We start from the raw sequence: 26,183 nt of genomic DNA, 5'->3' as shown, positions 1-26,183 counted from the left end.
TCTATAACTAATTTTACAAGTCAAACTCTGTACTGTAAAATAGAAAGATGCAGATTTAATCTGGTGTTAAATTCTTATGAATTTTATCCAACATATTTCTTAGGGAAGAAAATTCTTTTTGTATTGTATGTATGGAAAAATTAATGAACGTAAAAAGAAAAAGACAAATCTGTATGTTGAATTCAGAAGAGTATATAAATATGTAGTTCTGACATGTTAAACTCGCAATTAAAATAAATTAAGATAAACAATTGGTTTATGAAAACGTTGAAGCCATCAGAAAGTATATTTAAAAATTGCAATGGCCAGTAAATAAAATGCTCTGTGAAAAATCGACGTGTTTAATTATATCCTTTCCACTGTATCTGCTACTATTAATGGCTTGAAGTTTAATACGTGTTAGTATCTCTCAGTATTAATAGGGTAATCATACTGTGTAGTTCACTATTCTGACAGTGCTTGTACTTTCCTGCCTTTATGGTAATCAGTATACCAGCAGACCTTAAAAAGACCAGAACAATTTAACTCCTGAAAAATATACATAATTGTATTTTGTCTTATACAAACCTACATAAAAATTTTTTAAACATATTTATAAAATTTATAAGTAAAACTTTTTAACTTGATGCGTTACTTAGCTTAAAGTTTGTCAATAATAAAAATAATGAGAAATATCTTTAAAAAAGGAATTAAAGTTTTAGTGAAGTAACGGTTAAATTTTAATAAACTGAAATTTATTGAAAATTTTGCAGGTGTAATGATTGGTTTCTAATAAGAATAAACCGCGAAAGATCACCGTTTCTTTTTTTATTTGGCAATTTGGCCAGTTTAATATAGTAAAATAATTCTTTAGTTGTGAATATAGATATGAAGGAAAGTATGAAACAGGAAACCACGGAGAAAATTTCTGGAATTTTAAGATCGAATACTGTGTCTCGATCTCGAGTACAATCGATGCCATTGTCGATGCAGCCTTCTCTGCAAGTAAGGTTCAAACATATGTTTTCTGAAATAAATAAAAGAGCCTGTACTACAATGAAGAACTAATTAAATATATTCCTTTCATATGAAAGAACAAAAAAGCAATTAAAAGTTTGAGAAAATAGAAAACAAGAATTTTTATTTGTGTTACGCCCGTTTAATCAACAAATGTGTTTGTCGACGGCAAAGAGTGACATTGCGTGAGTAGCAAAGCTGTCATTGGGTGCGATAAATTTTCAGATAGTTTAGTGACTAATAAGATGTATACCTCTGCTAATTAGCAAATGAGTTTTGCAAAGTGAACTTCTTGCACCCGTATTTCCACAATTAATGTTAGTCCCTATAACTGCGTCTTTTGTACTAGTTTTGAGAAAAGACTATGGTTATCATCTTCAATGGATTACTGCTAAACTCAACACAATTTCTTCAATAATAAAATAAAACAATAAAATAATATATTTAATTACAATAAATAGAGTAAAGTTTCAATGAATAATATAATTATATGCAATATTAAAAATGAAATATTAACATAGGTATGTATGATATACAATGAGAAAGCGTAAAAGTTTGAAATTTACAAAATCGGAAATACGCCATATCTAGATTCAAATTTCAGTTGGTATAGATTAAAATGATACATACATATAATTCAATTCTAAGACTTGTTTAAATTACCTGCTTCTTTAGACAGATGATTCATTTTTACGAAGGTGTGTCATAAAAATGACTGATAACGATAACGTGGCGTTTCGTGGCTCTTCACAAATCTCATTTCTGTGGCCCCAAGAGTAAATAGTAGACGAGAAGGGAGAGAGTGATTTTCGGGAGTCTATAGATCTCGCGTGCTACGCGACGCGAGATTAGGAAAGAAGAATTATTATCTATGAAGCGCAGGGTGGGGTCACGTGAAGAATGCGAGTTATACGTGAGCACGATGAGTATCTAGGGTGCGGCACGTCGCATGTGACCTCGTGTCTCTGAACATTCACATTGACACCTTGTTAAACTCTTGCCATCGATGATTGATCCATACAAGAGATACATATTGCTGAAAATGAAAATTATAAACATTTAGAATTCAGTACTTTATTATTTTATAAAGAAAGTAAATTCTATATTTTTCTTACTTTTACAAAGGAGACAAAGAAGAAAAAAAAGATAGAAGGACATTATGAGCTTAAAAATTAATAAGAATTATAATATCAATATAGATTTTAGGGACCGATCATTTTTATAATAATAGTGCAAGACTATGAGAATTTTAATAGCATGATGATAGAAGAATCTTGTTTATAAATTTGTTATTGATCATGTTATATAAGAAAGATGTCATCTCCTTTGTCTTAAAGCTATTTAAACCTATTAAAGCTAACCCTTAAAGCTGTTTATTTTTTGAAGGTAAATTGGAACATCAATAGAAAACACGTTTGTCCTATAACCATCACGATATATACCTAACAAACTGTCTGATCGTTAAACGAAGTATCTACTTGCTCCTAATATACGACCTTTCGTGATTTCGAGGATTTGCGTCGTGGACGGAAACACGACGTGCCCGATATCGAGTAGAGTAGACATTACAGGCAGCTTATAGATTTCAACAGAGGGATGGTTTCACCAGGGAATGACCAGGTTCTTTCCTACTGACACGATGTCAGTCCCTTCCTATCCATCGACCTCACTTCATCTCTAATCATCGACTTATTAACTTGCAATCTTCCAGTTTTATTAACATCCAAGTTGGTGTCTTTTATCATCGGCAAATTTCTTCTTTCTTCATTTAAAGCTTCCTCTGCGATATAACAACAAAAGTGTTAGTGTCTTTGCTAATTAATAGCCTTAGAAAATACGTTCGATGAAAAAGTTTTCTAAAGTGGAGTTTATAACAGGGACGTGGAATTTAATAAGAATTATACACTTAAAATTGAGTTCGACGTTGTCATTCGATAATCAATCGCTTGTGCATATTGTGTGCACAGTACGTGGCGTGACAATGGATGATTTATGGGTGAAATTCATCCAACTAGTTTCCTAGTTTTAACTTCTGCTGTAGGTGGCAGTTACTTCCCTGCAATCATCAATTGAACGATCAGTTACCTTTGTCATCACCGAAGACGAGGGTAACCAGAGGGAAAGTTGCTCAAATCAAGCGAGGGAAGAAGAGAGAAACGCCATTGACGTGAAAAACTACACCGATATGCAGAGAGTCTCTATAGCTGGTCTGTATTTGTAAATTAAAGAAATCATTTACTAATATAATTCATATCATTCTGAATGGTGTTTTTAACTGTCCATACTAATCCATTATAGAAAATAATTATTTACATAATTATTACATAATTATTTACATAAAAATTAATTATTATATGAAGGTAGATGGATCAATAAGGAGTTTTCAAGAGTTCTGAAAAAATTTAAGAATTTTTGTACAGTTGTACATATTTGTGATACATAATATAATAAATGTATGGGGAATTTAATTTATAGATATAAAATGTGAATGTTTAATGAATTTTAGAGGAAGAGGCCAACGAGGATGAATATTCTGCTTCAGCGTGTGAGATCATGCAACGACGGAGTTCTAGTCGGCGACAAAGCAGACGGAGACGTCGTCCATCCTCTCCCTTCAACGCCGAGGCTGAAGCCATGCTACGTCGAAGATCTTCCGTTTACACTATAAGTTCCGGAGAGTTAGTATATTACTTTCAATCTTACGTTTATCGATTATAAGAATTATCCCTGTAAAATTTAAAAAGCGATTATTAAAAGCTAAATAATTTAAATAGAAAAAATAGAAAGTATGGAAATATTACAAGTATTAAATGTTATATAATACATTAAAATACTGAAAATATTTCAAATAAACATACAAAGAATGTTAATTGATGATTAATATGGAAAGAAATAAAGATAGTATCCGTGTAAACTTGTACAGAACGGTGATCTCCATTGAAGAAAGTGGAAGTCAAGAACAGATATTTGAAAAGTTGAAAATGCACAAAGAAGTGTTGAGTGGAGTGAAGCAACAAGCTTGGCCACTTTGTCGGAAGATTAAGTTAGTACGACAAGCAAAATCCTACGTTAGAAGACATGAGGGAGTTCTTCAGGAAAGACTGGCTCACACTCGCAGCACGAAAGACGTTATTGCTCGGATTTCCCTGTTTATTACCAAGGTAATAATTTTAAAAGACTGTTGGTACATATAGATCTTTTCTATTGACAACGTTTAATTTGTAGAAATGGCAATACTGTCGGAGAGAGATGGTTAACCTTCAAACATGGTTGGTGCCATGGGAACTTCGTATAAAGGAAATCGAATCACATTTTGGTTCAGCAGTGGCTTCGTATTTTACCTTTCTTCGTTGGTTGTTTTGGGTTAACCTTGTCATGACAGTTATTCTTACTGCTTTTGTGGCCATTCCTGAGGTATGGTAATATAATTGTTACCATTAACTAAATAATTATTGTTGGAGACTATTCAAGATCATTTGAAAAATATGTGATATAATTTGTATGACAGTCGATTATAATTTAAAGTAGAGTATTATTATAATTCCATCATTTTTAAATCACTCAAGTTTCAACTTTTTATCAATCAACTTTTTATTGCACTTGAAAACTTGGATTTGAGAAATTGAAGGAAGTTGAAATCCTACTACGAAGAAAAGTAGTCGCTCAAATTTCGTCAGATATTCTTCGCGACAGATGCTCACAGCAGACCAGGCAGCAGCAGGGGAGCGGAAGATAATGCCCGAGGAGGAGAAGATAAAATCGAAGCACTTATTAACTCTGTGGGAATTCGAGGGCATCCTAAGGTACTCACCGTTCTTTTATGGCTGGTACACAAATCAAGATTCTGGAAGCGGTTACAGATTACCTCTAGCTTATTTCGTCACCAATTTGGTCATTTATATCTACAGTTTCGTCGCCATATTACGCAAGTACGGCTATCTACAAATCAAATTGTTAATTCTCTACAAATAATTATATTGACGGTTTTCTTAGAATGGCAAAAAATTCACGATTGAGCAAACTCACGGAGAAAGACGACGAGTGCGTGTTTTCTTGGAAGTTATTCACTGGATGGGACTTCATGATTGGGAATACTGAAACTGCGCACAATAGGACGGCGAGCATCGTTCTTGGATTTAAAGAAGCTTTGTTAGAGGAAGCTGAAAAAGAAAAAGATGAAAGGAAGTAAGATTACTCGAAGAAATATCTACTGCTTTATCATTTTTCAATATCTTCTTTTTTATAAAATCACTATTATTAAGAATAAAATTATTCTTCCATTATACATATCTTTTTTTATATTATTTACATTTTTATAAAACTTATTCCAGGTTACATTTGCAAATACCTGCAATATTAATGCAAATAATTTCTTTACTTATATTTATTTTCACTTCTATTAAATTAGTGGATCCCTGTAATTGTATTATTTTGCCTCATAAATTTAATGCTTTGGAAAATTTTAGTTGGAGGATTATATCAATGAGGATCTTCGTAAACACATCTGTGATTGCATTATTCGGATTGTCAGCGTATGCCGTGGTAAAAGTGGTCGTACGAAGTTCTGAGGAACTCGAACAGACCAATTGGTGGCGTCAAAACGAAATTACGGTCGTACTGTCCTTGATCACATACGTGTTCCCGTCGTTCTTTGAGATATTGGGACTACTGGAGAGCTATCATCCTAGGAAACAGCTGCGTTTGCAGCTTGCACGGTGTGTATTATAAACGATTTTTCTCTGACACATCCATTAGGAATCTTAGTTTCAAATTTTATAATTATTAATTTGATGATTGAATTGACTTTTCACAGAATAATGGTTCTCAATTTATTGAATTTTTATTCACTAATATTCGCATTGTTTGAGAAGATCGATTCAATGGCAAGTGAACTGTATCTATATAATGATATGTTTATTGAATTATGAGGTTCAAGAAGACATCTAGTTTGTTGATGTTACAGAAGCAAGATTTAAAATATGTTCAGGAAACAATTAAGAACTGCAAATACATATCTATCGAATGTGATGATAGTATGAGGAAATCGCAACAGGTCGTGACATTAGCATCCTTAAGTTTAATCTTGGCAAACAATGTCACTGCAATGCAGTATAGAAGTGAACTTCCTGAAACAAGTATGTCTTTATCATCATTAATATTTTACATAATTTTTTTATTCTAGACAAAGGAGCTCGACTGCAGTTACATTAATGGACAGAATCTTCTAGTCTCTATATTTCTTCTTTTGCCTTCTTCTGTCCTAATTCGTTTAGTTGTCACATAAATATACATTAACAATTTCTTTATATTGAATAATTTAGCACTGCCACCGTTTTCATTCATACCCGCGAGTCTGTATCTGAACCCGATACTCGATGAAAAATCACTGGAAGAAATATACAATGTCGGAGATTATCCTCCTCTGGATTATACATACGATAATTACGACGATATTACATCAAACGAACTGAACAAATCTGCATCCATTTCCACTGAAAATGTAACTGAAGAGACAGAGTTTACAACGCAAATGTTTGAACAAAATGATACATTTGAAGCAACCACCATTTTCACTATCTTCGAAAATCTCACAGAAATTTCTTTTACAAATTTTACTGAAGAAACTGATAGTTCTTCTATGACTAGTATTTTCTTCAACGAATCTACAGCTTATAGCGAAACAATTGAAGAAAGCGATTATAATATAAGTACAAATACAAATACTATTTCTAGTATCATTACTGAAGATTACAATGAAACTTTTCCCACGAAGACAAAAGAATTTATCACATTATCATCTATGTCATCACAAATAAATGATACATCTGAGTATTCTGTAATTACAACATTGAATACAAACACTGAACATTCGATGAACACGATTACATTTAATAGAGAATCTAGTACAGAAAATACTAATAAAATTTCCACTATCGATCGTTCCTCGACAACGTTACGTGAAGGTGTAATACCTATCTCAGAGAAGGATTACGTCACAAAATGTTTTGAGAAGATTTGCACAACAACTACACAGAATACAAGTATAAACAAAGTATAATTTGTATACTATACTTTTAAAAATATTATCGTTTAATCTTTAACTTATATTTTTTATACTTGAATATTTCTTCTACTAGCCTCTTCACCGAATCCGTTAGACATAAAAGCTCGGAAAAAGCCTCGTCGTTTGTGCTGGGAAACGATGTTTGGTCAAGAACTTGCTAAGCTCACCGTCATGGACTTGGTGAATTTAATTTTTAATATTTTTCAATGTTTGTTCTTCACTTTAAATATTTTTTAATACTTTGTTTATTTATCACAGATACTCAGCATTGTGACCACGCTTAGTATAGATTTCTTCCGTGCAGTTTTTGTACGATACATGAATAATTGCTGGTGTTGGGACCTAGAAAAGCAATTTCCTCAGTATGGTGATTTCAAGATTGCTGAAAATATACTTCATTTGGTAAATAATCAAGGAATTATTTGGATGGGGATGTTCTTCAGCCCAGGATTAACGGCCCTGAATCTTCTAAAACTTGGAATTCTTATGTATTTAAGATCCTGGGCTGTTCTTACCTGTAATGTGCCGCATGAAGTAGTTTTTCGAGCCTCTAGGTATTTAAAAAATTGTTCTCTTTATTTTTAGCATCTATTAATTCCATTTATTCTAAAGTATTAATTTTTGCAGGTCCAATAACTTTTACTATGCTCTGTTGTTAACCATGTTATGTTTATATATTCTACCTGTTGGCTATGCCATAGTTTGGGTTAAACCATCCTGGGATTGTGGTCCATTCTCTGGTTACGAGAAAATTTACCAGTTAGCAACTAAACAGCTCACTAAATCTCTTCCTGATCCAATTAACAAGTATTGTAGTATATTTCATTTAAAAAAAAAATATAAATTTGAAAAAGGAACTAAGAAAGAATATCTCATGTTTACTGACATTTATTTACCATTTTTTTGTTTTATAACATTTTCAGGTGCCTTGATTACATTACTTCACCTGGCATAATAATTCCACTAATTGTTCTTATGGTACTCATTATTTATTACATGGTCTCATTAACTAACTCTTTAAGAGAAGCTAATAATGATTTAAAGGTACTTATCAAATTATAATTCCCGAATGGAAAAATTAATATTATTTACTAGATAGAAATATCCTGATTATGAACTTATCAAATTAGAATTTTAATTAATCTGCCTTAGTTCAACTAAAAAAGTATACATCTGTTTTTTCATTGTCGGTGCATCTATTCATTTAGTTATTGTAAAAGTTTGATAATTTATTGATTATTGACTTTGCTCAGATACAACTGCGTCATGAACGTACTGAGGAACGACGGAAATTATTTAAAATAGTGAAGAAAAGAGAAGAACTGTCTGACTCGTCCTTTCTGAAATGGAAAAGAATGTTACCAGCTTTATCTAAGAGATCGGCAAAAACAAGAACTGCAAAAGGTAAACGGCGAAATTTGATAATTAATGAAGTAATTATTATTGAACTGTTAATGAAGTTATAGATAAACCAGAAGTTGCAGGAATGGTCTTCGATGAAAGGAAACGTTCAGCTTCGGAAGTGGTAGAGTTAACAGATATGGAACAGGATGCGATATCACACGATTAGACGCAACATACAATTTCTGAAAGCAGTTACAATGAAAAAGGAACAATTAATACCAGGTAATACCGAACTTAAAGTTACAGGAAATTCCATTAAATTTTGATTATTTCTTTATAAAATTGTTTAATTAAATTGCTTAGATGTCCAATATCTACTCAATAGATATTGATAATAAATATATTGTTAGTCATTAAAATGTTACAAGCAGATTGATGAAAGTTTTCCACGATTCTTGGGAATCACAATTCAGTGACTGTGCCGTAATACCAGAGATTCGCATAAACAAGGTGGAGGGGAAGTCAGAGTGTCATTCTTGATCAGCTTCTAGAAAAGATCACAATGTACATAAAACTAACTAAATAAAAAACTAAAAAGCAAGAGATTAAGATACAAACATGTCAATTTTATCCAGCCAGATGTTTTGTTACTGAACTGATTTATTCATCCGTTTCTATTAAAATTTGATAAATTGATTTTCTACCAATGTGCATACGTTATGACATAATTTATAGATGCAGTTTTAAAATTCATTCCTTAAAGACAGGAATAGCGATGAGGTATAAAATCGATGATATACAAGTATAGAAATTAAAAAGCGTTTCACTCATGCTTCTAATTTACTTGCTCACATTACAAACACGGTATACGTACGAATGAACGAACACACACACACACAAACACGCGCGCGCGCGCGATACATTCACTTGCTTTCTTTACTATAATACACCTAAAATACTGACGATCCACACGTAAATTAATCGTGAAAATTACTTTGCAGGAATCAAGTTCTGACTCGATTTCTTTCTGAATACGTTTCTACCATCGAAAAGAACTTGTTTCCTTTTAATTAACCTTATAATAATAATATGAAACTACTCAAGTATGTTATTCTTTAGTAAAAGAGAATGTGTTTTAGTTCAGATATTATAACCTATGAAGTTTTTCTACATTATCGATGAATTATCAAAAGTTGCATTACATGACTTGGTATGTTAACAACAAATTACGTTCATCCTTTTTAAAAACATACCAATTACTACCTACTTAGCAATGTACTCCTTAGTTATGGTGTAATAAATATTAAGAACACATTAAGAAGGTTTTTAAATAATTAGTAAATTCAATTACGCGATCATTATCCTAGTCTTCTTGACTTTTATCTATTAAATACCACTTTAATCAATTATAAATATAATTTCTTACCACTTATTCTAATCTTCCCTAAGTTTATACATACTGTATTACAAACTTTCGCTTAAGAACCACTTGTAGATCTATTTTATTATCCAAGACTAGCTCACACGTATTTCAACGTGTTACTTTTGGTATGTATCCTCAATATAAACAGAAGTATTTCGTTATTAGTCCGTTGTCGTATTAAAACACATATATAAAAAGAGCTCTTCCAACGAGTTTTTTTAAGTAAAATCACCGTTATTGTTGTTTATGTAACATTCACTGCTAAATTTCCGGGAGAAACTGTCATTGCTAACTTCGAAACACCTTTAGAATACTCCATCATCCATCGTTAATGATGAATAACGAAGATACGATGTTTCTTCGTCAGTATCATGTGAAGACTGTCATCGCTCGTTCAAATTTGGATTGTATATTGGCCTGCTGCTGAGGAAGTTGTTCCCACTGATCGGAGTGGTTCTCACTTGCATGTATTTTGGCCTTTTGTGTCTGGTACTCCAATGTAGGTAGGTATACCAGCCCGATACTAGGGCTCCAAGAGCATTGCAAGTGGTGGAAAAGATGAGAAGAATGATCAAAATACTCTCTACTTCGGGACAATTCAAATCCATGTATCTAACTGCCGATTCGGTGAAGTTCGACGTATTCCCACGAGGCCTGCACACGCAGGTAGCGTTTAATACCCGCGCTGGGTTGCATTCCAGGCCCATTAAACGCGCCAGGTGTATCGCAGAGAATACACACGCGATGGAACAGGTCACTGTTGCTAGAGTTGCCAGTAGCACGCTGATTATCTGTTCAAAAAAAAGAAAAGATATTAGTGGAAATACGTAAATAATAAAGCAATAAACTATGTTGAATAAAAAATGTGACTCAAACTTCGGTACTAACAAAAAAGAAAAAAATAGATATTTCATTTGATTACTTTAAGATAACTGAATTTAAAATCTAAATTACAAGGAAAGCTATAATTTATGTACGATTAAATAAATTTTGTTAATTAGTCTTTAGACATTTAAAAAATTCCATAGAATACAAAGTACTTCGTTTGAAAATAATATATTCATGTATTCTAAAATGATGAACAATCACCTTGATCAAAGTGAGACACAATCCAGGACTCATGACGGGGTATTCCTTTTTGAAACAGCACAGTAAGCAAATACCGAAGCTACCCGAAAGTAACAACTGCAAATGAAGAAAGGAAAGAATTAACGGTGTTTCAGAAAACGATGTTTTCCAAGAAGACGGCCAAAGACTGTCATTGCTTGAATACTCACCGGCATTCCACTCCAATAGGGATTATCCGTCACAGGTAGATGAGGTGCCCAAAGTAATAACCATAATGACAACGAAGTTATCGCGATACCGAGAATCGTTTGCAACGCTGCTAAACACCGTCCTAACCGCCAGTGATAAACCAACGGCGGTAGGAATTTTTGAGGTCCTGAAAAAGAAGAAATATTTAAAATATTTTGTTCTATTACTAAATATTTTTATTTTTATTTTATATTTCATTATCGCGGCGATCAGTCCTTTCATCACACATTTTTTCAAATTGAGTAAAGTACATAGTAAACGAATATGTACATGGATTGAATTAGTTAAGAAGATACAATAAAGTTAAACTCGTTTAAGGACCTAATGATCAACAACAAAAAATAAAACCTTATCAACAGGTGAGACGTTTAATCTATATGCCAACTCACTTAACGAGTAGTTAAAAGATGTGATCGCTAATACCATTCGGTTACCTATCCAATTACATAACATACCTCTATCCATCCTACCTACTTCGTATACGAACAAAACATTGATTTCATTCTATCTATTATGCAATGACCGATACGTTCGTACATAATCCGATGAAAACATTAATAACAAAATGATGATACTGATGTGATGACTAGCCTGCGGATATTTATGCAAATTCATATTCTTATGAAAATAAATAGAAGAGTATATGCAGGACTTAGATAGGGATTTGCTTCTTGGATATTTTATACATTTTTGCGTATTATGCACATTTTTGTATTTTTGCACCCTTTTTCCATAGATCAGCGATTTTCAATATTCTTCGCCTCATTGCACGCCTAATTACTGAAATTCAATGTCACACCAAAACAAAAGAATATATCATACATATTTGGTTCAAAATAGGGCATTCACATCAGACGGTTATTGTTATCTGGGATATTGTCATTTTTTATTTGATAATCTAAGGGGAAAAAATAAGCGAAAATGTAAACCTTGACTATATGTTAAATAAATACATAAAAACCCGCAGTCGTGTGATGACACTGATGTTTATCAAGACTTGGACTTCAATATGAGCCATAACCTATATACATATGAGCGAGAGGGAGATTTCTTTCAAGCTAGTCATGCCGCTTTTTACACAGGGGCACGTACGGTGCTATCTCCTGGTGTTTTTCTCGCAGCTCACGACACACATTTTCCCATAGCGATCGACGGTCGATACGACGTGACAGATTCTGAGAAACGAATGTAGGGCCGAAAGAAAGGAGAGTTTCCGAACGAAACGACCTCGCTGTCCCTCCTTACAAGGTATCTCAACCGAACGATCGAACATGTGCCGTCCTTGCCGATGCGATGTCAAACATCGCCGTCAGGAAACTCGCCCACCAGAATTCTTTGTGCACCGTTTGCAACGGTAATTCAAAGGTAGAGAAAAGAAAAAGAAAAAAGAAAAGTGACGCGTTAACGCTCTCGCCCACCGTCATGCTGACTTGTGCTAATGTTGATGGCGATAGGTCGTGATTCCATTAGCGGTCTTGCGAAATCGGTGACAGGTACGATCAAAGAAATCTGGAATTAACGATATTTCATTTATAACGTAGGCACTAAGATTATCTTACGTAATGGCAGATATAATAAAATATGCTTTTCCTATTGAATGGAAAAAATTTGTATTGTCGCAATATTGCCATGTAATTGATACTATAAGAACATTTTTATCGGTAGGCTATATATGTTTATGCATTTATGAGAAATTTAAAAAAGGTACAGAGGAGCACGAAGCACATGATTAAATGTGTCTAAAATGAAACAAATCTCTGCTTAAGTTCATCTACATAAACATTCACAGTCTAGCTAGAAGAATAGGTTAAAAGATTTGATTGTTATTTTTATAAAATTCTTCTGTATCCATTGTTAACGTATTCAGTACCCATATTGGTAGAATCGAAGAACTCATAATGGCCTGGAAGGATTTTGGAAAAGCTTCAGTTGGAAAAGGGGGGAAATAATCTCCAGAAATAATTCTGTATGGCTGCATACCCAGCTGAGTTTCCCATGTCCAGGAAAGAGAACACTGCAAGGACAGCTCTTCGCACGAAGAATAGCGAACGCGTCTTAAACCCTCGTTGCCTGACTGACAGTCGATAATGATATACTGCACCCTACAATACCATGAGTAAATCTCATTCACATATGAAACACGGAGATTTTGAAAAGGGGCGGGAAACATCACCTTCGATCACGTAATTTTTGAAGAGTTGCAAAACGTATCTGCAAGAGAAAGAATTAGAATTTATTTTGAATAATTTAAAGAAATCTCACGGTATTGTAAGCGGTAAGATTTAAAATTATAATGGTTGTACTGTATTACGGGGTAGAACGGGTACAAGCTCAGAAAAGTAGAAGATTGGGCTTTACACTGCGTAGAATGCTCCTTATAAAAGAAAATTCTTTCACTCTTTTCTTGCAGGATATTAGTTGACACCCGAAGAATATTAATGGGTGGCTGAAGATCGATGACCAACGAATAACGCGTATGGCGAGAAAAGGAATATACGAAGTTTACGACGGGGCAAAAAGCGATACCGCATTCTCATTCGTCGCGCTACAATCGATAAGGGGTCTCTTTTGCACGAGGCTTGCATATAGAACGAGTCCTAACTGTACCAGACGTATATACAGACAAGAATAGAAGAAGAGAAAAATTAATCTCCCTTGGGACTAGTCTCCAATCGGATTTATAGTGGCTCGCAAAAGTATTTGAACACATACTATAAAAAACTTTAATATACAATAACGGACAAGAGAAAGTTTATGAAATAAGGAATATAAAAAGACACCATAATTTTACAAAATGGATTTATATTTAATAAGAACAACCGATAAATATTATATATATATCATAAAATAGACGATTATTACTTATATGGTAAACAAATTTTTATATGAAATTCATAGTATATCAATTTTTAACTTTCTGCTGTCCATCACTGTGTATGAATATTGTAGATATGTGTTACATTTTCAAATAACGAGTCACGACTACTGTGATTATTATATATATGATCAAATATGTAAATAACCCGAAAATTTATTATATAGAAATTAAAAAATTACTTAGTGCGAGTAAGAAACATGTTTTAATAAAATTTAAGTAAAGAAGAAACTTCTTTATATAATGGATATAATGGAATGTAAGTGAAACGTGTCATGTTTCGTATTCAAAATTTTCCATGACAAAAAAGTGATTTGTGCCGGATGCAAGCACGCTATCGCTTTTTCATTCGCGGAACGATTCACACGGTGTAAGAATGCAAGACTCGAATGCGTGTCGTTCCCATTGTATGCGGATCTTATGTTTGTATTTGCTGCATGTGTATGTGTATATATGCTCATTATAAGAGAAGAGGATTCTCCTGCAGAATATCGTCTGCAGGGGTCGAACAAAAACTATGCTGGACTTTACAAAAAACTTATAGAAATTCCGTTAATATGAAAATATAGCCTTGCATTCTTATACTAATACTAATACTAATACTAATTGAATTAAAATAATTATACTTATGATACACTTGAGATTTTATAGTGAGACATCTATATGAAAATGAATGTACTAGCATGTGCAGCGATAATACAATGTATAGGTAAGGATAACTGGCTGAAATATTCGAACCATCATCTTCGAAATGACTTTGACAAGCCAAAAATTGTAGTATACAACGCAAGTGAGGAAACGTACTGGGTGGTACGTTTCCATTATCCGGTGACCTCGATACATGAATAATGACTCGAGTGTTCAACTTGCGTAATAAGAAACACGGTAATTGTGTAACTACATTGTAGAGAACTACCATCGCCCACGATACTTCCGATCTCTTGAAAATCCTTAATCAACTCAGATATCACTGTACATTACGCGATCGTGTACGTTCACTTCATAATCACGACAGATTCAGTAACTTTTTATACGACATATCACATGTCTGTGATTTTAATATTGAAAATCACAGATATATATCATATTTAATTATTTAGGTCTATTCACATTGAGTGACATTAATTTCCAAACAAATATTCCTTTGCAGGATAACAAGTATTCTGCAAGACACGTAAAGTTTGGTTATAATCAGGCGCAACTGACGTAAACTTAACAAAAATGAAGAATAGATATATGATTCACATTGATAATGTAGCAATGTAATAATAACCAATAGACGTGCATTAATATATAAAATTGCAATTGGTAAAAGAATACTTCAGCTGCACAGTATATTATCACTAAAAACATGCAGCGATGTAGGTTAACATTTAGATACGCGTGTTTTGATATCTGACCTTCCAGTCAAGCTTCGTGACTCATTTGCTTTATCGTTACAACGCACTCATAATGAATATGATAAACTTAATATATTCGTTATTAAACTATAATGTTAAAAATCAACACTTCTTTAGAAGTAGGAAAAATTCTACTATTCTAAATTTCTTTTTGCTGAAATTTTTATCGACCTCTTTTTTCTTTTTTTTTTTAGTACCCTCTGCCTATTGCATCTGAAAATAGAATTCAACGAATGGGGATGAACCAAACGCAAGTTTTACCACATGGGAGAAAACCAAACCGAGTAATGCTCACATTTCATCCGTTTAAACCCTCGCAAGACACACGTGCTATTTACGTAACACTTCAAAGAGGAAAAAACGCTCCTTTCCAGAAGCGTGTTAATTTAATTAAGCAAATCAACACACCGAAAACAAGTCAAAATATCTTGTGTATCAATATTTATTTCCTCAAAATCTGCATTAAAATATTGGTCTTCGGCTTTCATCATTGTACATGAAGTATCCAAATATTGTATCAGTTGTTTGTGCATTTTGTTCCAATGCAAAACAAGAAATTCCTCGCTAAACTGACATAACATCGCAATATTATTCTTTTTGAAAGTATCATATTACTTAAGTTATATAAACCTATAACTCAGGAATTGGCTAATAGAAGTTGTGCAAGAATCACGATATTCGGGAAATTTTTTGTGAAATATTTTGAATTCGATTACACATATGTACACGAATAGACCATGAATCAGCTGTTGAAAAATTTAGTATAGGAACAAATAAAACGCAAAGCGGAAGAAGCGATTAGAGTTACACGCAAAGTTCGTACACGCTAACCCGTGAACGAATGCACTTCAAAAAAGATCACATGATATATTTCCGGCTTGCTACTTCCGCTATTCACAGAGAAGCATGTGTAACCACTTTAAAGCGGCCACGGCAACCAGCGGACCAAAAAGTCTTAACCTCTTCGTTTCACCTGCTTTCAATGAAACAATTTTAGCAAAATTTGTACATCATATTATATAAGATGAAAACAACTGTTTACAACAAGATGAAAACAACAAGAAATATTAAATTGGACAACATGATTATAAAAATCGGAACATGTTTGTTATGGAAGAAAAAGAAGAAAATGTTAAGGCTTTTCTATACCTTGAGGGTTTAACCATAATTTTTTTTACTATCTTGGCAGCAACCTCGATATCACTGTTTTATTGTGACTGTGTCGTCACAAATGCAGGATGAAATTGCAATAGTCACGCAACTAGCGTCTTCATCATTGGAAAGGCTCTCAAGAGAGATTGACTTGTTCTGGACCAATTTGCGTTATGATGATTACCTGGCTGTATACGTGTAACGATTGACGTCCAATCTTTTCTTTAACAGAAGTGATAATTTAACAAGTTATGTCTTAGGAGAAACAACTTTTGAGATAGGTATTACATTATACAGAACCCGACAAAAAAGGATCGACGAAGAAAACTAAATGCAATAAGATACAACGAGTTTAAACGTAATCAAACTTCGAAGAACTTAAATTTCGAAAGATTCTACACATTTAAATTTAAAATCCTAGAGTATTAGATTTCATAAAAAGGAAACCTGAAGGGAATGCGTCGCTCGTGATATAAATTATTAATTGTTTGTAGCAATATTGTGCTTTCCGCCTTCCTTCGAAAGAATGTTTATTGCACCGTGAAAGGCCGCTCAGTGACATTCGAGCCTCGTTCGCATGTATCATACCTGTTCTGATCTCTGATTTCGTTAATCAACAAGCGTTACGTCTGTGTTATTCAACATGAAAGCAAAAATAGTAAAGTCATCTTATTACTAAATATTTGCTCACAAAAACATTTCTCTGTCAAGAATTTTCGTAAGAGACGTGTATCTATAATTAACATAATGTATAGAATTCCTAAGAGAAAGTTTCTCTTCTAGCAGGTTTTATACATTAGGATATTTTACTTATTATTAATATGGTAAAGGGAGATATGGGAATTTCAAGAATCTGTTACTATATAGAACCTTCTAGGTACAATTTCGAAGTATCTAATCTCTTCCTAATACCTTCAATAATAATTTCTAGAGATCCGATATGAGATATCCTGCGAGTTAATAGACATGGGCTTAAATACATCCAAGGTTTTTTAACTTTTTGTGAAATTAGTCAGCAGAGAAAGTACAACCTGCTAGGATATCTAACAGTGTGAATCATACGGTGTATGATAAACCAATAAGATTCAGTGTAAGTTCTTAAAGTACATTTTAAACAAATGAATTAAACATGAACTCTGTTGCACATGTTTTACTACACATACCTGAACTTTTATCAGGTTTATAAACTTTTGCACTCTATTTTAAAATATATCACCATATTTTTATACACATAAAAAATTGAATGTTTTTTGTTATAATGACGATAAAGCAGGAATCGATTAAGTTGAAGTTTACATTTCTTAGAATGTTTAATTTTTGTATTTGATTTTAAATAGCAGAAAATAATAATAGCAAAACCAAGCAACATCCTAAGAACAACAGGAGGATATGATTAAACAATGGTATCTTAGCCTCCAATTAATGATAAATTAAATTTAACAAAAGGTACACTGTTATTTGGTAAATATTTTACAAAACTAACAAAGTAAAATAATCCTTTTATTATTTGAATTATCTTAATTCTATATCTTTTTTAGAAAGTCAATTCTTAGAGAGGATTATATTTTTATCTATGTTGATAGGAGATAAGTAGACAAATTTCATGGAAATATAAAAGAACAACGGAAGAAATTAACAAGTAGAGATTTATGAATTAAATAAAGAAAGTGGTTGTGTACTTACGATGACCACTGCGATGCAATACGATCATTCTGCTGTGCCTGAGGGAATTCCTTGTGGGCGTGTGCCGACCAGCAATTTGAGCGGCTGCCAGGTTAACGGGAACCGTGGTTGACAAACAATTGGCCATTGACGGGGCGCGACCCAACTCTTTTTCCTTTTCTAACCGATAGATTTTCCCAATATTCCCTGTCGATACTGCACCTGCCACGGTAAGTTGCGACCATTACACGAGAAAAGCAAAATTATAATTTATTAGATTTCTTCCAATTTAATTAGATTATAATTCATTTGAATTTTAAAAAATTGATTCTTTTTCAATTTTTTATTAGAATCATATATATTATCAAGATGGTATGGTTAGAAAGCGCGCAAGATTTTCTGCCCGGCTTTGTTTTACTACGACGTTGTCTGATGCACGAATAAAATGAAATTCGAGAAAGTTTGCTCGAATACCTAGTGCCAGCAAAGTGTCCGACCGAATTTCACTCGTGACCGTTCTATTTACAGTCAAATAACTTTCCTAGGGAGAGTGGAGGCATATCCAATTCCGTCTAAAGTTAAAAATCCCTCCGATTATCTTAATTAACACTCAAGAGTGGAGAAGATAACGAAGAATATTAAAACATCATTTAATAGTATGTACTTATTTTATTTTTCTTTTGTTATTGTACATATATCTTATATCTGAATTGATAATGAATAACCGTTTCCATCAGGGAAATAATTAAGTAGAAAAAAGAACGATAAGTTCACTAAACTTACCGGTGACCTTGGCGTTCTGGATCTTCGACACGTTACCAGCACTGACTGCGCTACTCACTCGATTGTTGTTATTGTTGTTATTGGCCGTGGCCATCGACGAGCTAATACCGTTGTCACGAACCTGATTCAAATTGTCGGCGCTTAGAGCGGAAGTCACGCAAGGTGCCACCATTGGCACGTCCTGAACAGCGAAATAAAAAAATGCAGAGATTATTATGAATTGATCACATTTCAATTAAACGACATAGAGAATCTATATAACAATATGTAATTTTTATACCAACAACACATAATCAAATACATGGACTTATACTACAAAAAAAAAACAATTTAATTTTAACGTCCAATTATACGATCGAATTACAGCAATTCATTTTATATATTTACTGTAATTTATGTAAAATTGATGTTGTTGATCAAACATATTCTCACATAAGCATCGTGTACTTTTACTTATGTATATACGAGTCGATAATTCTCATACATCATGCGTTGCGGTTTATTTCACTCTCATTTTTCATTTAACCAAATTTGTGGTCAGACTATAGACTGCTCATTGAGGCAAGTCTAAATTAATTGAACGCACTTGATCAGTAAGTGATCCACAAACATATATTATCTCATAAGAAGACCAACCACACACCACTCTATATCTTATGTATAAAATAAGATAATTAATTAGTATTTAGTCTGAAAAATTAGTTAAATAACATAAATAAATGTGAGAAGAAAAGTCGATTAACATTTATATGGAGATATTAACATAAAAATTAATTTTTATTTAAGTACTCTTTAGTTGATGATACTTAAATATTAAATATCGTTGTCCATTATGATGGATATTATTGGTCTTGTAATGGATTCTCAACACTGACTGTGTATCAAGATATAAACATAGACAGTAACACGTGGTATGGTACTAGGGCTCACCTTAAAATTATCGTAAAAGCTAACAGGACGACTCCTTGGCGCGTACTGAATCTCCTCGTCGGGCTGCATTATGCTACCACCATACATAGTTGGGTCTAAGGGTTGCGCGCGCACCTCGCCAGGCATCCTGCGATTCTTCCTCTTCTTACCACTTCCGGCGGCTATGAAGTTACGATGAAGCGTGATAAGATTTTCTTCGTGACCTCGTCAAAGATACCTATGCTGTCTCCAACTAAAATAGAACAATGCAAATTCGTTACTTAGACGTTACTTATTACACAATCAGAATTTTAAATTCAAATAAGCAAATCGAAATTTAAAGTTAAAAATTTCAGATTTCAAATTTTACTAAGTGTTTAATTTTTAACGAAATAGTTTAAATTGTTTTAAAGTCCGGAGAAGAAGAGTTAACTCCTTACACGCTGAATTTCATGGATATAATAATTTATTTATTTATAGATCCACTATTTTTGTACCATGTTTATAATTGGAAAAATTGAAATCGAGCTATCTGAAATTTATTTTTATTATCTTTTAATAATTAGATTTTTAATTTTAATTATAAAATTTTTTATTAAAGGACGATCTGTTTAATAAGTTAATATTTGTACCTGAAGGGTCGTGTCAGCTCATATTAAGGTTTTCCCTTGCGACGGGCAGAGAAATTACACCTCTTTGATCTTCAAACCGCAAATCTTCCACTTCCCGCAAACACACCTGCACCTTAGACGATCATTGCATGAATCACAATAGCTGATTTGCGGACGATGGATCAAGGAGAAATTTCTCTTAATCTCCTTTGATGTATCGTAAGTCACGCGTCGAATTCTCTATCTGGGTTTAAACGAAGGAAAACAGTCGTAGAATCACCACGATCAGCGTTCCACGATTTCTCTGATGTTCTATCCACGTGACCAGTCACGTGCGCCCGCTATCCGTCACCCCGTAAACGTCTGAAAAATAAAGAGAAATCGTCAGTCTGGGAATATACGTATCGTTTTCTGATTCAATCGGTTTGTGTCAATTACTTGAGAACAGTGCGCGTGACGTAGCGTATTTAATTATTAACACAGAACTGCCGATTTGATGTACACACATAAATACATATATTATATAGAAGTAATTACAATGAAACCGATATGATAAAATTTAATAAATATACTTACACTTATAAAAACACTTACATGTTTTTAGTAATTACGGAAATAAAAAGTTTAATAACAGTTATTTAGCCTAGTTTGGTACTCCTAATGCTTTTGTCGAACATAATTGAAAGTGCATTAAGCAGGCGAACTTTCAAACTAGGATGAAAGAACATGATTAATTTGATTGGTCGCATATTCTACAATTTGGAATGATTATACAGTAGCGTATCTAGCTATTTATCAACTTATGACTGACTTTTATGAATATAAAAAGAAAGTGGTAAAAATAATTTATATGTAGTTTTATCTATGTATGTAAACAATTTTTATATATTTTATGTGTTATGATTCGTATACTAAAAAAGTCAACAAAGTCAGGTAATCTTTTCAGACTGATGAATCATTTGAAATTACAATATAATGAAACGTCACACCTCGTTGCACGTGAAATGTTTCCTCAGGAGGAATGAACTGGTCCCTTTGCAGACCCTCGGAACGTACTTAAAAGAAAACGTAACTTTTTCCCGTGGGAACTACGAGCATCGTTCATCGTCGTTGATTCGATTGCCCTGACCTCGTGGGACAAGAAGCACAGTCAATTAAATACCCGTTTCGTGGACCACGTGCGTTATAACCTAAGTGGTACATAGCGAATACAAAACTTGCTATTGCGAAGCTATGTTTCGTAATATGCAACAGGTGAGTTTCAAATGAATGTGTCACGAATATAGAAAATTCTACAGAAGTAAGCTACAACGTTATGAGATCCTGTTAGAAAGTATGTATTATCAGCACAAATACTTTCTTCGTTTAATGGTAAGTATGTATGTAGCTGAGAAGACTGTAAATATAGAAACGTAGAATTTATGATTCTATTTCATATATGTGCGCTATTAATATATGTATAAATATAATTCATATATAAAATTTCTTACCAAAGTAACACAAATTTTTATAGTTCGTATAAGATGAGTTTTCTGAATTCAATTTCTGAATTCAATTTTCTTTATAGAATAAAAATACATACTTTCTCTCTAAATGAGTATCTGAGAAGTATCTCTAAATGAGACTCTGAATTATTGATATTCAGAATTTAAATAAAAAGTTAGTCACAAAAATTGAAGTCAAATGTTCCGTCAATGTTTGTGATGGTCAGTTATATCACAGAGGTTCGTTATTAATTATCTAACTATAATACAACATTATATTATAATACAATAGTACTACCTGGATCTTCTATTAGACGACTGTGAGCGGCGCTTTACTTTCACGATACCAGATCTGAAGTTAATAGATACCGACCGATGTTGCGCAATATGGTACGCGACGCAATGAAACCGTGGCGCGTTGGGACTCTATACAATGATGTGACCTACCTATGCTCGGACCGGTGTTCGGGTTACGGCTGGAAATAAGTCATTTCTCCATTAAGCCCCTTTATGCGGCGCTCACAGTCACGTCACCGTGACCAGGAGTTTACTGAACTCTAGAAGATTTGCGAACGCCTAGAAAATTGCATGATTATCATATTTAAATCTTTGCTTTCAACTCAATTAAATCATTTGCAAATATGTACGACATAGACAGTAGTTCACAAAAGTATTTCAACATTTGCAGAAATCTTTTATGAATATATTATGTATATTATAAGGAAAATTTTGCAATTTTATTAGCGTTTTAATGAGATGTGACTATAATGATTATATTGGTAAAGTTTGAAACAAATCTAAAAATGTACGTCCATACTTAAGAGCTACAAGATATTTTTAGTGCGAATATACATTTCACAGAGATTACGAAAATATTTAAACAGAAAATTATCTATTATATCAATAAACCTCAATATTCAGTGGAACCATCTATATCATTTATTATGTGTTTAAGCTGGTTATTTATACTGTATACCACTTCTTTGCTGAATGTATACGTTTGCAGCAAGTGCGTGTAACTTCTACATACATTTTCAGATTGTTTCAAATGTTTCATATAATGCATAGAATTTATACATAAAAGCTTAATATAGTGTCCAAATATGTATTTTTATCAGATATAAGTACTGCAATGTTTTGTTTCATATGATACTAGACTTGGATAGAAAAAATTTCCACTCGATTCGGTTTGTACTGCATTCTAGAAGTTTCTAAAATGGTTAATGATATGTAATTTTCCTGTTTTTTCTTTTTCGTCGTATATCTCAAAGGAAACCAGCGCCGATTAAAAAACCTCATAACAAAAGAATGCATAATGAGACAAGACTAGACTAGAACGCAGTTACTATCTCTTATTTCCAGTTATTTCCTGCATTTAAGTTAGATATAATAATACCGCTGCTTTTTTTAGAATACCATGTAATCGTAAAATTCATGAGTTCCTGTCAGTCTTTTTGTAAAAATGACGCGCTCGATCATTCCTGTACTTAATTATAGGGAATGAGATAAACCCATCGCGATCTATTTGTGCGTTACGTGGATGTATGAACGTATGCCTGCCAAAATGTAGTGTTGCCAACTATAAGAAGGATAGAAAATTCATAAGATTACATAATCGCGTTCCAAAGGAAAATAGCTTCATTTTCTACGTAAATTCTTTAATTGCCAATCTGAACAATATTTATCATTCTAAAAGCATATTTTTTTAAGAATAATCTTATAGGTTATTTAATCTCTAGTATATTATCTATACTTACTATCCAATCTTATATCACTATTATATCTAAATTATTATTAAACGTATTTCTGTAACAAACATATTTGTATGCTAACAAAAAATACGACTGATTCAGAATATTTAAGAATAATTGAAAAGTCGTGAATTGCGATCATACGTGATGTTACATTAAACAAATGGGACAACTTAATCCCTGCAATGTAATTATGTATATTAACATGTGCAATAGATGGATTCCGTTATACTAAATAGTCGAACTGTTTTATCGACTTGACTTACATTATCATTACAATTACTCAGAATTTCTAAGCAAAATATTCCAATGTTATAAATATTAAGGGCATCATGTTGCTAAATACTCTATGTGTTTTAGATAGAATCATAATGAATGGAACAACAGAACGTATGAAATGGAGACTAAAATAAATTGTACAGCAGTTAATTCAATGTCCTCATCATGATTAAGATCACATCAAAGTGCAATCCCGCACTTGGATCAGATTTAGCAATTGCACTCATGAAAATGTAATCAACTGTATACATAATTGATACGCGTACGTATATTTCATGATTAGAATAAATTATAATTGTCGTCATCAATGAATTGAATTATATTAGAATGTACATTACTGTACAATTAATTGGACAAAGACAAAGGTAATTATTTCATAAATGAAGAGACGTAAAGAATAATATTGTGTACAACACATTTTATTGATAGTGAATGTAATTGCAATACTTTCTTTTTTAATATACATACAATACATATGCTATAGATATTACAATTTCTCAATAATACTATGTATTTTGTAATATTTTTTTCTTATTCTTAAAGTTCTCTTCATTTTTCTCTTAATTATTCATAGACATGAAAAACCAATTCAGATGTTGCTTTTTTTAATAAGATAAAATATCCATAGGTGATTGGTGCCAGGTGAAGGAAAAATACATACCGTATAAAAATGCTAATGTCCTAAGATGTTTCTTTTTTAATGCGACAGAATATTCTAAAGTGACTGACACTAGTTGACGAGAAAAAATTCAAAGATTCGCAAATAATTCAACGCATTCCAGACACTTAAAGGCGGGAATTCAGTAAGTTTGCGCGAGAAAACGTTCAGCACGTGCGACCTACGATTATTCTAATTAAATTCTCCGGTTACAAACCATTCCCAGGGTTCATGAACGTGCGACTCTTATCGAGGCCTGAAAGTGCGATGTCGCCCTATTTTACACGCCATTGTTCGACGTCTTTCATACAAAATGAACTTTAAAAGAGGCAAGATCACCGGAAGGATCCTGTCTTCGAGCCTTTGTACGCATACAATATACAATAGAATGAAAAGCATATCTTCGCCAACAAGTCATCTATTCGTGCGACTCTATTTGGACTTTAAAATCTTAGACAACATTTATATCTTCTTTTTTAAAAAAAAGAATATTTCACAATAATACAAAGCTTATGCTACTCATAAATATCTCTTTTTCTATCTTCAGTCTTTCAGGAAGATACATGTTTATTTTATGTCTGTCTGAACAAGAGAATGACATCAATCTTTTTTGCTACGAAGTAATTAAATTCCAGTATATTTCGGAATGGAGACCTTCGGTTTTATACGTTTATTGTATCACTGTTATCAGACAAGACAAATGTCTTCTTTCTTGTTTACGATATCCGCGCAGCTGCTGGCTTAATGTGCACGCGCGAATACTCGTGCTACTTCGCCTTAATAACGTAACATAAATCGTTACATAAATATATACCAGGTTCCGATATATTCGTTGTTACAGAATTAACGAACATCGTCAGAGGAAAGTGAAACGAGAGAGAAACTGCCAGTATAAATACCTAGGATTCTGGAGAACAGTAAATGTCCACTGATTTCCTTCCCATACCACAGCTATCGATCCTTGCAGGATTTATTATTCGGCACGTGTGAGTCCTTGATCAGTCAAATTTAGATAAAATGTACAATTGGTATTCACTGAATGTCCGGTTATATAATTTAACACTGATTATTGTTTCTCACCATTGATTCAATTTTACATAGGGAAAAACTATTAAGCAATGATAAATATAAATAAAATATAATTAAAAAGTAGAAAAAATGAAAATATTCAAATACACTTTCATTTTAAATTAATCAGATATTTGAAATTATTAATCAGAAAAGCAAGTTTACCGAGGATGAAAAGGTTTTTTACTTAAAAATTGTACGAAGCACTTGAATGAAGAACACTTGTTGAATCTAGTCCGATGGTAATTTATTAAAGTTCTATTTTTACACAAAAACATCGTTTTTCTATGGAACTAACAACGCGTGAGTAGCAGTATGAATAACTTAACAATTTAGATTCCTAGAGAAAAAATTACACAACACAATGTTGTTCCACCGGCGTCGCAGTGACAACTGAAGTCTCCAGT

General features: G+C 32.8%; 2 protein-coding genes and 1 long non-coding RNA gene across 12 annotated transcripts; 2 read left to right on the top strand and 1 right to left on the bottom strand.

The window, feature by feature from the left end:
• The first annotated feature begins 757 nt into the window (after nt 1–757).
• On the top strand, nt 758–9,035 carry LOC117153480 (transmembrane channel-like protein). Its single transcript, XM_076618799.1, has 16 exons — nt 758–984; nt 3,038–3,203; nt 3,503–3,674; nt 3,920–4,157; nt 4,222–4,410; nt 4,690–4,925; nt 4,990–5,181; nt 5,463–5,711; nt 5,810–5,879; nt 5,960–6,131; nt 6,318–7,037; nt 7,134–7,240; nt 7,319–7,614; nt 7,688–7,867; nt 7,984–8,104; nt 8,314–9,035. The coding sequence occupies exons 1-16, from the start codon at nt 868–870 to the stop codon at nt 8,524–8,526; spliced, it is 3,438 nt and encodes a 1,145-aa protein (XP_076474914.1). The 5' UTR covers nt 758–867; the 3' UTR covers nt 8,527–9,035.
• Nucleotides 7,933–26,183, bottom strand: LOC117153481 (uncharacterized). Of its 10 annotated transcripts, none has more exons than XR_013058489.1 (10): nt 25,942–26,180; nt 25,608–25,816; nt 20,558–20,899; nt 19,947–20,178; nt 19,017–19,197; nt 18,255–18,455; nt 11,105–11,271; nt 10,917–11,012; nt 9,023–10,618; nt 7,933–8,951 (listed from the first exon to the last, which is right to left on the bottom strand). XR_013058489.1 is itself a non-coding variant. In XM_076618812.1 (10 exons), exons 5-10 carry the CDS (start codon nt 20,070–20,072, stop codon nt 10,211–10,213), a joined length of 1,179 nt encoding a protein of 392 aa, XP_076474927.1. In that variant the 5' UTR covers nt 20,073–20,178; nt 20,558–20,899; nt 22,468–22,596; nt 25,608–25,816; nt 25,942–26,180; the 3' UTR covers nt 7,933–10,210. The 10 variants fall into 10 exon arrangements, 9 of the variants coding, with proteins under 9 accessions (XP_076474927.1, XP_076474939.1, XP_076474943.1 ...); XM_076618812.1 differs by adding an exon at nt 22,468–22,596 and having other exon boundaries at nt 7,933–10,618; XM_076618824.1 differs by adding an exon at nt 22,468–22,496 and having other exon boundaries at nt 7,933–10,618.
• On the top strand, nt 17,404–18,260 carry LOC143302734 (uncharacterized). Its single transcript, XR_013058500.1, has 3 exons — nt 17,404–17,661; nt 17,909–18,017; nt 18,110–18,260. It is a non-coding gene; the product is annotated as an uncharacterized LOC143302734 (long non-coding RNA).

This window comes from Bombus vancouverensis, chromosome 1 (genome assembly GCF_051014615.1).
Source record: "Bombus vancouverensis nearcticus chromosome 1, iyBomVanc1_principal, whole genome shotgun sequence".
Taxonomy (NCBI): domain Eukaryota; kingdom Metazoa; phylum Arthropoda; class Insecta; order Hymenoptera; family Apidae; genus Bombus; species Bombus vancouverensis.
The sequence above is the reverse complement of the archived record's forward strand: the minus strand, read 5'-3'. Positions and strand labels throughout refer to the sequence as shown.

Excerpts from the sequence above, each read along its gene's own strand:
- LOC117153480 (XM_076618799.1), top strand. The coding sequence starts at position 868 with ATGAAGGAAAGTATGAAACAGGAAACCACGGAGAAAATTTCTGGAATT. Across the intron at positions 4,926-4,989 it reads TTCGTCGCCATATTACGCAA|AATGGCAAAAAATTCACGAT; the intron begins GTACGGCTATCT and ends CGGTTTTCTTAG. Across the intron at positions 5,182-5,462 it reads AAAGAAAAAGATGAAAGGAA|TTGGAGGATTATATCAATGA; the intron begins GTAAGATTACTC and ends GGAAAATTTTAG.
- LOC117153481 (XM_076618812.1), bottom strand. The coding sequence starts at position 20,072 with ATGCCTGGCGAGGTGCGCGCGCAACCCTTAGACCCAACTATGTATGGT. Across the intron at positions 19,198-19,946 it reads GCTTTTACGATAATTTTAAG|GACGTGCCAATGGTGGCACC; the intron begins GTGAGCCCTAGT and ends TTCGCTGTTCAG. Across the intron at positions 11,272-18,254 it reads ATTGCATCGCAGTGGTCATC|GACCTCAAAAATTCCTACCG; the intron begins GTAAGTACACAA and ends CTTCTTTTTCAG.